Below are 13,751 nucleotides of genomic sequence, written 5' to 3'. Positions count from 1 at the left end.
AACAATTTATTTGATTTTATTAATTTATTTTAATAACCCCGGATAACACTCTAAATATCAATATTCAATACCCTACTCAATTTTTTCTATCAAAATCAATACCCTACGTGCAGATACAGGGGCCATGTAGGTTAGTTTAAAAGAAATAATTTATTATTTAAACTAAAAAGTGGAGTAAAAATGAGAAGTAAATAAGTTAATAAAGTGCTTGGAAAACAAGTAGAAGCTATGAGAAAAAAATTAACAAGTAGAAGCTATGAGAAAAAAATTAACATTCTCAACTTCTTAAAAATGATTTCGCTTATTTATATAAATGGGTAGAGAGAAGCAGAAGTCAGCTTCTGCTCCTGCAAAACAAACAGCCCCATAAAATTCAACTAATTAGCCCGTAAAATAAAGCGAAGGGAGCCGGGAGGACCAGTAATTAGCCAGCCCCGATTATGTATATCACTGGCTCCCTCGAGTCAGTTACCCATTAACAAACACTTCTCTCGGCCCAATTAATTAGGCCCAACAAAAGCCCAAATTCTCTTCCCCCGCAAGTATACACGACACGCCCTTCTCTTCTGTCTCGCCTGCAAGCTGCAACTCTGCGCACACACAAACACACACAGATGAAGACTGGAGAAAGAGATAGCAAAAGAATGAAGAAAGAGCAGGAAGAGAACAAGGAAAGTGTGCCAGTTCTGCCATGGATGAGAAGCCCAATACAGGTTGATTCTTTTTCAAACTGCCCACTTGATAAAGTCCCTATGCTTGACTCTAGGTACTATTTCTTCACACCCCTTTTGCTCTTTTTCCCTAATTTCTTGTAAAAATTGTTGCTTTATTATTTTTGTCTTTGTATTGTTAAGCTCAATTTTACTATGTTTTTATTGCTCAGTTCTTGATGTTAAGTTTACAATGCCAATTCTTCCGTTTGTTTGCTTGAAAGATATGCTGAATGTTGGTATTTGATTGGTTCAAATAGGTTGGCTGTAGCTTTGCAGAGTAGTGGAATTGGCTCGCTCTTTGCGGTTCAGCTTGCGGTTTGGCATGAGACAATCGGACCGGGTTCTTTTGAGCGGGACCTTTGTATTAATTCCCCTACAGGAAGTGGAAAAACTCTTGCTTATGCGCTGCCAATTGTGCAAATGCTGTCAACTCGTGCTGTAAAATATCTTCGTGCTTTAGTGGTGTTACCCACTCGGGACTTGGCTTTACAGGTTAATCACTTTTTCTAAGCATTCATAGGGTGAATTCAAAATATGTACCAATCTTAGAAATATTGTCACACGTCCCTGTTCTAAGACAGATACATATAACAGACATGCCTTAAAATCTAGTATTTAAACTTGTTTCTTCGTTATATATGTATTAAAGCAAATTTTTCTCTCTAAGATTCTGTTTCTGTAACGACTCAGTTAGAGTAATATATATATATTATATAGTGAATGCACTGTCACGATTAATAGCTGCAATGTTTCTGTATTGATGTTCTGTTTCTTTGTTGCTTTATTGTCTATATAGTGAAAGCACTCTGTCACGACTAATTATAGATGATTTGGGATTAAGTAAATTCCAAAGTTAATTAAAGGTTATGGTACAATGCATGAAGCTTTTATATTGATACCGGAAATATACACATAAATCATGTTTGTTTCTACCCAATAAACAGATAGAGCTCCACGAAACCTTCAATTTGTTAATTTTATTTAACTTAGGTCCCTTTTGTTAACAAGATAGAAATGCTCATTGATAGACAGAACTACGACTAAAGTTAAAAATTGATGTCTGCACACTTGGAGTATGATTTTAATGTTTTTAACCATGATTGAAGTTTCAGGTCTCATCAGTTGTATAAAGCAAAAGTAGAATAACTTGATATATATTACTGTTTTTCTCAGGTTAAAGAAGTTTTCAACACTATTGCTCCTGCAATGGGTTTATCAGTTGGTTTAGCAGTCGGCCAATCTTCAATTGCTGATGAAATTTCAGAACTTATTAAGAGGCCTAAGCTTGAGGCAGGTATTTGTTATGATCCAGAAGATCTTTCAGAGGAGTTACAGAGCTCAGTGGACATACTAGTAGCAACACCTGGAAGGCTAATGGACCATATTAATAACACCAAGGGTTTTACACTTGAGCATCTTCACTATCTTGTAAGTACTAAGGAGCAAGATACACTACAATATGCCAAGCAACAATATATACCACTTAATATAATTGTCACCTAATCCAAGGAAGAGGTCAACCTTTTATTTCTTGGTCAATTTTAGATTGATAAATTTCCTCCTCTAGATGAATATACCTTAAGCAATTTTCAGTTTGTTTACTACAGGAGCATTTTTATGAATTTATAATTGCTGGTATACATTAACACAGTAGCCCCTATTCAACTTCTTTTCTTTCTCTAATAAAAATTGGAGTGCTAGTTTCCTTGAAGCCCAAACCAGTTTATAAATTTTACATGTTACAGGTGTATATGAAAACTAAGACTAGTAAACTACTGTTGTACTAAACTGTCCTAATCTTGGTAAAATAAGTTTAAAACTAAATATGTTGTCTGTGATGTGAATGATTAAATTGTTAGGCATCATCCCATTACAATGGTAGCATGGGCTTGGGTGATCCAAAACATATATGGATAATAATTATATGTTTAGACAATTATTATATAAGGTTTGTCTTGGTCACATAATATGGGAAGGATTGTTGGGTATTAATCCATTATGTATTCTGATTTGAGTTAGATTTCAAAATTGGATTCCAGTTGGAGTTAGGTATTTCAGAATCAGATTCTCATTTAGCTAAGTCTGAGATGACTATATATACATAGTCATATTGTGTTTGTTATGTATGCTCAAGATATAGACTTAAGTGTCGCTTGTGGGCGGACTTGAGTGTTATTAGTATTGAGTATCATAGTTTGACTGATTGTATTATTAATAACGGTTTTGATTAATAATACAAGTTGAGATGTGGGTTTTCCGCATCATATACTTTTGTATATGTGTTATGCGGTTTGCATAAGAAGGTGAATTTCGTATTCTATCCTAAAATGAATCTAGTACACTTAGAAGTTAGATGATGGATTTGACCTCTTTAGGGCAGTACTATTTGATATCTTGAGTAGGCTGAAGTTTATTAGTATATGCTCTGTTCTGAATTTTAGTCACCATTTGACATTTAAATATTTTAGGTAGTCGATGAAACAGATCGGTTACTAAGAGAGGCATACCAGTCTTGGCTGCCTACTGTGCTTCAGTTGACCCGCTCCAGTGGTGGAAGTCTCTTTCCTCATGCAGAAAATTTTGTTCCTACAACCTTTGGATCCATAAAGACTACAAGGAGGATGTGCGTGCTTAAACCTTGTTACATTATGTTTTTTACTAACCACTTGTCTTTAATGTTCTATGGGTCTACAGATTTCTATCTTCTGGTGTGCCTGTTCAACTAATAACTTTTTCAGTTATATGCATTGGCATATATAGAATTGACTTGATATCTTTAGAGTTGGCAATAGAAGGCAACTGCTTAAACTAGCAAGTGTGTAGGTTTCTAATATTGTGAGTTGCTATATGAACGATAAGGGTTGCGATTATAGGATAATCCCGTCTTCCTATTTCCAAATTAAAGTTTAATTATATCCTTCTGCATATCATTCTATTTTGGATAAAATTCATAGGCCAGAAGATGCTGATTGCATATTATTTTACCTTCTACACAATTTTTTTTTTCAGGGGTGTAGAGAGGGGATTTAAGGGAAAATCTTACCCCAGGCTTGTGAAGATGATTCTATCTGCCACACTAACCCAAGATCCGAGCAAACTTGCTCAGCTCGAGCTTCACCATCCTTTGTTCATGACAGCGGGGAAGATACGTTATCAGTTTCCTGAGCAAATGCAATTATTCAAAGTGGTATGACCTCATAATTTACTCGACTATCCTATATCCTTGATAAAGCTAAAAAATTCTATCTTAAAACTCTATGATCTATTATCTCTTTAAATACTATCCCACCATGCATTCCCAAAATAAATAAAGAAATCAATTCGATCAATTTTACTTACTAATTAGTTATGTCGCAACTTGGGTTCTGTTGAAATGTTTTATTTATCTTTTGGATTATAATAAATGCAAAAAGTTGTTCTTGCTCAATATTTAAGATATGACTCCTATTCAACGCTTGGCATGTTTTGTAATGCAGTAACAACATAGCTTTTGCATGAATTATGTCGCTCAATAATTGTCAACTCATGCATCTTTTTGCAGATATGTGAACCAAACTTTAAACCCTTGTATCTCGTTGCGCTGCTGCAATCTCTGCATGGGGAGAAGAGCATTGTTTTCACATCATCTGTCGAGTCGACACAGAGACTATGTGCTTTACTCAAGTTTTTTGGCGATTTGAATATTAAAATTAAGGAGTATTCTGGTGTTCAACGTCAGGCTTTAAGAAGGTACCTTCAATATACTGCATCAAGTATCCATCGGAGCCTACATTTTGTTTAGAATAAGAACTGGATTGTGGCAATGACTCAATGTGCATCAGTAATGGTCGAATGGCTTGATACTTTCTATATCTCTTAAATGCTTTACTATGCTCGTCTACAACTCGATGTCTAAAGTTGGCATGTATTGTTATGTAAATTTAGTCCTTGTGGATTCGACTATGTGGCTCTCTTGACCTTATTCAGAAGCAGTTTCGATTTATTAATTAACTGTTTGCACGATTAAAGATGAAAAACCTCCCATACGTGAAATAGTAATTTTTCCATACAAGAACCAAAACCCTTTCTACCTTTCTAGATCACAAACTTAATCCCACTTTATAATGGGACATATTTTCATGTGTAACAATCTGTTTAAATTATATAGCATTTCATGTGTATCCCGCACATAGATTGTGTTTGCTTGACCTATTTCCATCACTTGCTCGACGATGAAGTGGTCTTTGTGAGCACATGATCCTCAAGTAAGAAACCATAAATACTACAGCATAATTGTCAAACTTGTGCCTTTTGTAAATTATGTACAGGATTAGGTTTTACTAAGAGTCTATGGCAAAAATATATGGGGTAGGGGGCGTATTTGTAGAAGATCTTAAATTCTGTATAAGAAATATAATTGAAATTGGAAACTGTTTGTAATGTTCTACAAAATATGAATTGCAGTGACCTTTTCCCAACGATGTAATTTGACTTGACAAAATTATGCTGAACCTACTCCATGTGACTTCTAAATTTATTTATTTGTCACTAATGTTAGTTTTTGATTAGATTATCAGTTAATCAGTTAATCTATCTATACACATAATAACTTATAAATAAACATTACTTCTTACAAGTCATATAAAAGTAGACGAGTTACTTTTTGCAAGGCAAGAGGCTATAACAGTCTCTTGGAAATTCTCATAGAGTTACTTATATGGAGTAGTTCTGCTTTTGTTTTGCAATATTCCGTAAGAACATGTTGCAGTTAGTACTCTAGTTAGCACTCCATACAAGGGCACTCAACTGAATTATACCCTTCTTATTTATTTAAATTATTTTTTGCTGATAAAATTCTGCAGTAAAACTTTCTCATCTAACCAATATAGAGTTTCATGTATTATCTATCAAAACTGATTACGTGCATTTCATGTACATGCTTGTAATTTCTCTAGTACTATCTATAGTAGCTCTGTCATTCTCTGACTAATTGAAGTCTGACGAGGGTGTGAAATATATTTAACAGCAAAACATTGAAGGCCTTCAGAGCAGGGGAAGTTCAAGTTGTTGTTTCAACAGATGCAATGACTCGTGGGATGGATGTTGAGGGGGTACGGAACGTTATAAACTATGATGCACCTCCATATATCAAGACATTTATTCATCGTGCTGGTCGAACAGCAAGAGCAGGTCTGGTAGGACGCTGCTTTACATTGCTGCATAAAGATGAGGTATATAAGATTTTAATTTTATATTCTTTTAATATAATTATAATTAAGATTTTATATATCTTCTAATAAAATTATAAATATGAATAATTGTTTTTTGTTTGTAAGTTATTTTAAATAATGTACATATATAATTTTACTTTTTAGTTTTTACTAATTTTAATACAATTGTAATTATATAAAATTATATTTTTATATAAAGTTAATGTATCATAATATTTAAAATTTTATAAGAAACATGAATATAAAAGTTACATAGTTTAAACCAAACACGTGTTTTAAAATTTCCACGGAAGTCTGTACGGTAACCTAGTTCCAAGGAATTTCAGTTTACATATGTGACTAAAAAACTCGTGAACCAAACGAGGCCAAAGTGCTTTAGAATTGAGTACAAAGTATCTTAATAAGAATTTTGTACTATGAAAGAATCATTATGGTAATTATTTGTTCTTAAGGAAAAATAGCTAGATATACATAAATATATTACTTCACAACATAATCATAAGAGGATAGACTTTGAGTAGAATGCGTAGTGATATAGAGAGAGCTCATTCTATATTATTTCTTGTTTTTAGTATATTAGCCTGTACATAATACATAAAGATTTACTTTAATAGACAGTCAAATGAGGCAGTTTTATGATTGTGCGCATATGATCAGTAGCTGTTAAGCAATTTCCCCTGCGGATGTCCGTCCAACTAGTAGTCACTGGAACAGGACAGGAGCTAAGGATAATTCTCGTATAATCAGGCACTTGCCCGAACCTTCAGTTACTTTAGCTTTATGATTTTTATTTTCAAATTAGTAAGAGAAGCATTGCATCAGTCCCTGGTAATAATTCAATTTATGTAATGACAGTTTCCCAACAAAGGAGCTTCCATTAGAAGTTTTTACTTTATATCTTCTATATGCTCAACAAATTAGGGTCTGTTTACCTTATTTCAGGAGAGAAGATTTAAGAAGCTATTAAAGAAAGCCGATAATAACTCTTGCTCTGGTCATTCTATAACTCCAGATTCATTGGATCCCCTCCGCTCTGTGTACGCTTCTGGTAATATTCTCTAATATTGTTTGAATTTCTAATTTGGGGTTGTCATAACTTCCTACTTGCTGTCACCTTCATCTGAAGAATGCCAACCGTCAATTCTTTCATTATATTTATATATGTTTTTTATTTGTGGTCACTTGTGTCCTTGTTCTTTCTCAAATTCGTTGAGGTTTTTTCGGATAATCCCACTTAACTTAAAATGGAGTATTAATGACTTTAAATTATGTACATTTCAATGTTAATGCTGTTGATTTTTATCGGACATTTTTAAAGTACTGAGCCTCTCTCTACACTGGCACAGCTCTGGCAAAACTGAAGGAGAGTGTTGAATCAGAAACATACAAGAAGCGCAAAGCTGGAATTAGATTGTCACATATGGGCAAGCGCTATTAACAAATAGTCTGGAAGTCCTGATGACTGCCAGTTCAATTTTGTAGATCTAGGAGGTATTTGTTAAGCTCCTTTATTCCTGTATTTTATTTCTGTTAGTAATAGCCTTGATAAATTTAATTTTGGTTGTCAGTAGTATATGTTATGTAGCTATAAATGTGAACTAGTATAAAAAAGAGCATACTTATCAATTTTAAGTAGAGTTTAACATATATATAATTGGAAAAAAAATTATATCTGGATTGAACCTATATAAAATATTATAATAAATATATAGCGAATATTAAAAGTAATTTTAAAAAGTTAAATTGTTTAATAGGGTTACAAGAACTGAAAGCAAATCCTAGAAATGGATGAACACACACGCACACACAAACATAATATTACCGAAAGAATACCTCATCTTTATTATTGTTATCTAACATTATATCATAAAAAACCCATACATCTTATATTTTTATTCCAACCAAAAGACTTAATAATCTGGCCTAAAAGAATAAATAATCTATATTACATCCAACATCTTACTTTAAAATATCCGCTTTTAGTACCTTCATTTAATTGAATCTATTGGTTGCATATTTAGTTATTTGATTCTGCATGTACCGTGTTCCCTGCTAGAAAAGTACAAGTCAAGTTGAATTCTCCATTTCTTCCCCTTTTTGCTAATTATAAAATTCAAATTTAATTTGCTGCAAACCAAATATAATGTAAATTAGATTAAATTGCTATTATGTCATTATTTGTTTGGTACAATAAGATTTTTTAGAGTCTCAATTATTATTTTTAAGTTAAAGACCATTCTTTAGTTCTATCGTATATGTATGTGAATAAATAGGAATATTAAGATAATTTGTTTATTTTGCTATCTTTTATGGGCACATTTCACTCGCATATTAGTGCTTTATAATAAATGTGCTATATAATCACCCAATTTATGTTGCCGTTTTGTAGGTTGTAAGCTATTATAATTGACAGAGTCGGATGATAGATACAGATTTGGAGGTAGACTATTCCAGCTTGATCTGACGATCACAATTGCTCAACTTAAAATGTTAAGTTGCAGATGTTAACAACAATTGCTTAACCGCCAACTGATGAATGGTGTTGCTACATTGCTCAATCACTTTCTTGCCTTTAGTATAATTTGCTTTTCCTCACGCAATCTCTCTAGCTCTCTCTATATTAGTTTTTGTCGTATAAAATTGTAGTTGCCGTCTATCCATCGCATGAGTGAAGCTAACATTTATCTCATGGTTCCAATACGTAATTGATGAGGTAGCCAATGCAGTGTGAAACAATTATAATTTAGAAATACAGATCTGTGGAGCTTATATTAAGGGCTAAGTGTTGATTCTAGTTTCATCTATAATTTGAGAATCTTCATACCGACAAACAGGTTACTTTGGTGGTTATACATTGTCATACTAGATAATTGATTATACAAGCAATGAATAATGGAACTCGAACATCTGCTTGAATCAAATACAGATTCAAGAAAAGCTAGTACATGTCGTTCTCTACTAGGTCAAACATGGCGGTAGTAATAGATGCTGTCTCTGCCGCATACTATTATCAAGTGACTTTTGATATGCAGCATGTAGATTCTTCCTCGAATATGGTTTCGAGGTTTATCTGAGGCTGGATTCTGGAGACTATAACTGGAGACTGATCAAAGCGTCGGCAAGGGGCAACAGCTGAGAAAGGAGTCTGAGTTGATGTCTCGTGCAATTCAATCTTGGGTTGTAAAACGCCAGGACGCAGGAGTTTGCTAGCCAACCGAGCAGCAGCACTTGCCATATTTTGTTATGATTACCTTCTAGTACTACTTGAACCTGTATGTAATGTATGATAGAGGTTGAGACCAATTCATGGACTTTGTGCACATATATATACACTTACTGGAGAACACTCATTTCTTGGAAGAACTATAAGAGAATGATTGTTGGTCATTCAAGTTGCCTAACGAGAAGGCAGAGGTAGAGAATAGGGACAAGTGTGTGATCACCAAGCTTTGCCGTATTCATTCGGGTAGCCTTGTTTTCGGTATGGCAGCAGCCATGGCTGATTTGATATACAAGGTCCCCCTATTTAAACTTGGCTAAAAATTATTATTATATATTATAAATAAAAAAATATAAATATTATGTAAAAAAAACTCAAATCTAATAATATATTCTTCTTGTATATAAATAGAGCCCGTTATCATATTGAAGTGATATATTTTCATTTCTAATAACTTAAAATAGAATTAAGTTATTATTTTTAAAATAAAATCAATTAATACATGAAATACCCTGTTGAAAATGCTCTAAGAGCACATGACAATCAAAATAACTAATTTTGATGCTTCATCAGATCCATAGATCAAAGATTATACATTATTTTGTGTTTTCAGAAAATAACACCTTTTCTTTTTGTTATTCTTTATAATTGTTTTTTAGTTATTTGTTCTAGAAATAGGATCAAAGAAATATATTTTCATAGATAGGATTAAACATGATACTTCAAAAAAATCTGGTTTTGAGCAGACAAGTACCATAAATTTCATAAAAATCACTTGCATTCCTAACTTGAGTTGTGGCTTTGGTACCTTACACGCCTACGTCTAACGACATTCACTCGTAAATCTGTTCTTACCTAAACAGAAATAGTGTTAGTATTTACTTAAAATAGTGTTCCTAAGCTTTTGGTTTTGCCGGTCCAAGCTAGGTTTGTCTGGGAATATCCAGAATTTATATACAACTCTAAATTTGTAAACAAACTTAATTAATTTAAAATAACAAAAAATAATTATGTGCATGAATGACTCGAAGTTGCAGGAGCCCTTGCAAATTTTGATAATCGATCTTAGTTTTTGCAAGAAAAGCGGACGTTCAAGTTGTGCTAGCTCCTAGCTGCAGCCTGACCAGAGAAACATTTTTGTAGGCCGTTCTACTTGTGCTTTCAATAATATTATTGAGTATGTTATAAGAATTTACCGTGGGAGAAGATTTTTTAGTGATAAATAGATAGTCAAAATCATTCCAATCGGGATCCCATACTTTATCAAACTTGATTTTCTAAATTTTTAAAATTCACTTTTCATTTCTCATACACAGGGTAATGGTAATTTAAATTTTAATAATTAAAAATTCAATACCTTGTCCACTATTTCTCACATTCATCATTCTAAGATTTTGAATTTAATATAATAATAATAACTGAGAACACAAATAGAGATTATTATTATAATTGTCATTTCATATCGAGTCATCATTTTAAAAAAATGAATTTTTTATTATATATTTAGAAAACCCAGTTACAATACTGCTGGAGATACTCTAGATATTTAATAATTAACTCATTTCTCATTTATTATTGAAAGAAATACTTTGATATTATTGTTGAAAGAATCAAATTTAATTTTGATATAAAGTTAAATCGGAGAATATATAATATACATACATATTATTAAAAAAAATCAGTAGATTACACGGATGAGAGGCCAGTAAAAAATAATAACATCAGTCAACTAAATTTAGACTGTAGTATTGAGAAAGGTGGGGTATACGCGTAAATAATTGAATATAAGGATACCAGTCAAGCCAGACGTGTACTTGCCACTGAGTTGTGTACCACGCAGGGTGGCAATATCAGACACGACCCGAAACCCGACACGAACCCGACCCAACCCGAAACCCGATTTACTGAGACAGAAACCCGAAAGTGACCCGAAAATCACCCGACAGACCCGAAATGGACCCGAAATGACCCGAAACTAGAATTTCATTTGTAATAACTTCAATTTTTGGTTTTATTCAATTTTAAGTGATTTTAGGTTGACCCGAAATCGACCCGATTGCTGACACGAACACGACCCGTTACCCGAAATTGCCACCCCTGCCCGTACCACGAGACTATACACGAGTGAATTAAAGTAGCTGATAATTTTACGTAAGGCAGCAATCAACCGAATTCCGTTGTTAAACTAAAGATTATAATCGAAATATTCAAGAATTATTCCCGAATAATAATATTTGCTGAATACGTCATACGATTTTTAGACTCTTGCTAGATACAAAATTTTATTTATAAAATCACAGTTTATTGGGATTCAAATATGTTCTGCAAACAAAATATGAATAGAAAACTTGGAGGATGTGTTTTAAGGTTTCTGATGAGAGAACTTACCAGAGTCATATAGGAATGTGTTGAAGTATACATTTTTCTGTTAATCTATTTTTTAATAATTAAAACATTATTTTTATGGAGTAATAAAAGTTAATTTTGAGGCCCCTCAGCTGATCCCTCTGTCTGAGAAGCCAAAGTAGACTTGGTCTTGCCTTTGTTTAGTTGAAATTCAAATAAGTCCTTTCTTCAACAAAAAAGAATGCAATACTATTAAATTCGGGTCACTCGTCAACATGCAACGCTGTGGAAACATCTTGTGAGGCAGTGTCCATCCAGTTTGGGTATATATAGAACCTGGCATCTCAACTCACACAGTAGTAACTTTCAAAACTCTATACTTTTGCTTCTCAACTTAGACTATAATTTCTTCTAAAGAACCACCTAGTAGAGTGTGGTTGTGGACTTGAGGTATGGCTTGTTATATGCCTTTCAATAGCAGGAACTTGGATGTAAACATACTGGTACTTAAGCCAAAGATAGTACTTGTCGATGAACTTGTGGATGCTCTCAAGCACTTTTCGATATGGACAGAAACCTTTGGCTGCGTCCACAGCTCTATCCTGCAAAGCATCCATGGAAATATGGTAAGTTTCGTGATATGTTGTGAGTGTGTTTGTGTGTGTGTGAGGCCTCATGTACTAAGTGTTTTCTACATGGATCGCAGATCGTGTGGTATGGTGCATGGATGAAGAGATCCGACAATGATAAGAGGTCACTTAACTCTGCAATTGTAAGTAATTTGTCAGTTATCTAGCAGTTATTGCAATAACACTATGTCTGAATCCGAATTTTATTCTTATTCCTCTGTTCTTATTACATCTCAGATGTCTATGTTGACAAATATATCAAGCATGGCTGTTTTAATGGACTACAGCTTCTTCGAGACCTATGCTGGAGAATCGAAAACTGGCTCAGCATCTGCCAGATTCTCCACTGGGGACACTGTTTCATTCAGTATTATAGCTCATACGGCGGATGAGAATATATCACAACTCGACCTTTCCTATACAATTTTAGCTACCTTCAAATCTAGCTTCCTTTCCATGGATGGGGTAACATCAGGGGTGTGCCTGAAAAAATATCAGAACAGTAAGAATGCAGTAGCTGATGAATTTATTTTGAACTTCTTTGTATGGAAATCACTACAATCTTGTTATTCGTATATTCTCAAGTCAGACATCAAAGATGTCATCGTTCCGTACCTGAAAGGCTTGTCTCTTGATTTCAAGTATGACATTTTTAGGGTAATATATGTTAGCGGTGACAATTTGATGGATTTTCAGTATAGTCCTTCGCCCCCTCATCAGATGCTGCAGACGAAAAAAAGGCAAGAACGTTCAAGGCCATGAAACGATATGATTATTTGTGGGAGTTTACTCACATTTCGTGAATTTTTTCCTTCAAGGTTGTGATGAGTTAATGATCAATGTAGTGTATATTCCTGTGAAGATGTCAAGAAATGGCAGTTAATTTTTGCATTGGTCTAGTACTACTATGTGATCGTATCTGTGTGCAGTTGTAAATTTGTGATGATACGAGACGCTGTTACTAACACGAAGAAGACTAGTCATCGAGTCTTCGTGAAGGTACTCCGACATCAACAGCCTTGTATCATGATCATGATGTATCATTGTTGAATCTAACCAATAACAATACACAATCGAGATGAACATGAATGACTTTGTCATCACTACTATTTGCTTAGGCAATTTTGATATTTGGTATTTAAATGTTATTAAAAAGTATTTAATTTGAAATTATTATTCTATTACTTTTGATTTAAATTATGAAACTGATGTGTTTCGTTATATTATATATTTTATTAAATAAAAATATGTATAATGAACCACTTGTCGACTTTTACCTAGCCAAACGATTTGTGACTATTCTACTCAAGCGTCAAGTTTTGTGACCTTGATAACAATTTAAGCCACAAAACAGGAACGGAGACTTTATTATTTATTTAGATCTTTTAATGACCGAAGTAAACTACATTTATTTTTATTCTTATCAGAACAATTTTGCATTAGTATTTCAAATGAAGAAGCACTGCACTGTGCACAGAGCAAAGTCTTCTTTGGCTGCTCTACCAAATCGTGTAATACTGTTTAGTATTCAATAATTTAATCTGTATTACTAAAATAATTTTTGACAACTACAAATTTGGACTGATGGGCAGCTGTTATATTATATAGATAACTGGACTCCTTAGTTTTATTT

At 33.4% G+C, this 13,751-nt stretch overlaps 2 protein-coding genes across 3 annotated transcripts; both read left to right on the top strand.

The window, feature by feature from the left end:
• Positions 1–455: 455 nt before the first annotated feature.
• LOC108201282 (DEAD-box ATP-dependent RNA helicase 1) lies at positions 456–9,310 on the top strand. 2 transcript variants are annotated; one of them, XM_017369574.2, is made up of 11 exons: positions 470–766; positions 971–1,205; positions 1,887–2,141; positions 3,182–3,336; positions 3,723–3,900; positions 4,255–4,442; positions 5,719–5,923; positions 6,866–6,971; positions 7,270–7,414; positions 8,313–8,363; positions 8,956–9,310. In XM_017369574.2, exons 1-9 carry the CDS (start codon positions 615–617, stop codon positions 7,359–7,361), a joined length of 1,566 nt encoding a protein of 521 aa, XP_017225063.1. In that variant the 5' UTR covers positions 470–614; the 3' UTR covers positions 7,362–7,414; positions 8,313–8,363; positions 8,956–9,310. The 2 variants fall into 2 exon arrangements, with proteins under 2 accessions (XP_063941871.1, XP_017225063.1); XM_064085801.1 differs by lacking the exons at positions 8,313–8,363; positions 8,956–9,310 and adding an exon at positions 6,538–6,670 and having other exon boundaries at positions 456–766; positions 7,270–7,286.
• Positions 9,311–11,753: 2,443 nt separating this feature from the next.
• Positions 11,754–13,201, top strand: LOC108212375 (uncharacterized). Its single transcript, XM_017384101.2, has 3 exons — positions 11,754–12,115; positions 12,196–12,261; positions 12,356–13,201. The coding sequence occupies exons 1-3, from the start codon at positions 11,942–11,944 to the stop codon at positions 12,878–12,880; spliced, it is 765 nt and encodes a 254-aa protein (XP_017239590.1). The 5' UTR covers positions 11,754–11,941; the 3' UTR covers positions 12,881–13,201.
• Positions 13,202–13,751: the final 550 nt, after the last annotated feature.

The sequence above is a fragment of the Daucus carota genome, chromosome 1, assembly GCF_001625215.2.
Source record: "Daucus carota subsp. sativus chromosome 1, DH1 v3.0, whole genome shotgun sequence".
In the NCBI taxonomy this organism is placed as follows: domain Eukaryota; kingdom Viridiplantae; phylum Streptophyta; class Magnoliopsida; order Apiales; family Apiaceae; genus Daucus; species Daucus carota.
The sequence above is the reverse complement of the archived record's forward strand: the minus strand, read 5'-3'. Positions and strand labels throughout refer to the sequence as shown.

What these genes read in the sequence shown, in the direction of transcription:
- LOC108201282 (XM_017369574.2), top strand. Translation starts at nt 615, where the DNA reads ATGAAGACTGGAGAAAGAGATAGCAAAAGAATGAAGAAAGAGCAGGAA. An exon ending in GTCCCTATGCTTGACTCTAG is followed by an intron (nt 767 to 970) that starts GTACTATTTCTT and finishes TGGTTCAAATAG; the next exon opens with GTTGGCTGTAGCTTTGCAGA. An exon ending in CATTGCTGCATAAAGATGAG is followed by an intron (nt 5,924 to 6,865) that starts GTATATAAGATT and finishes ACCTTATTTCAG; the next exon opens with GAGAGAAGATTTAAGAAGCT.
- LOC108212375 (XM_017384101.2), top strand. Translation starts at nt 11,942, where the DNA reads ATGGCTTGTTATATGCCTTTCAATAGCAGGAACTTGGATGTAAACATA. An exon ending in AAAGCATCCATGGAAATATG is followed by an intron (nt 12,116 to 12,195) that starts GTAAGTTTCGTG and finishes CATGGATCGCAG; the next exon opens with ATCGTGTGGTATGGTGCATG. An exon ending in GGTCACTTAACTCTGCAATT is followed by an intron (nt 12,262 to 12,355) that starts GTAAGTAATTTG and finishes ATTACATCTCAG; the next exon opens with ATGTCTATGTTGACAAATAT.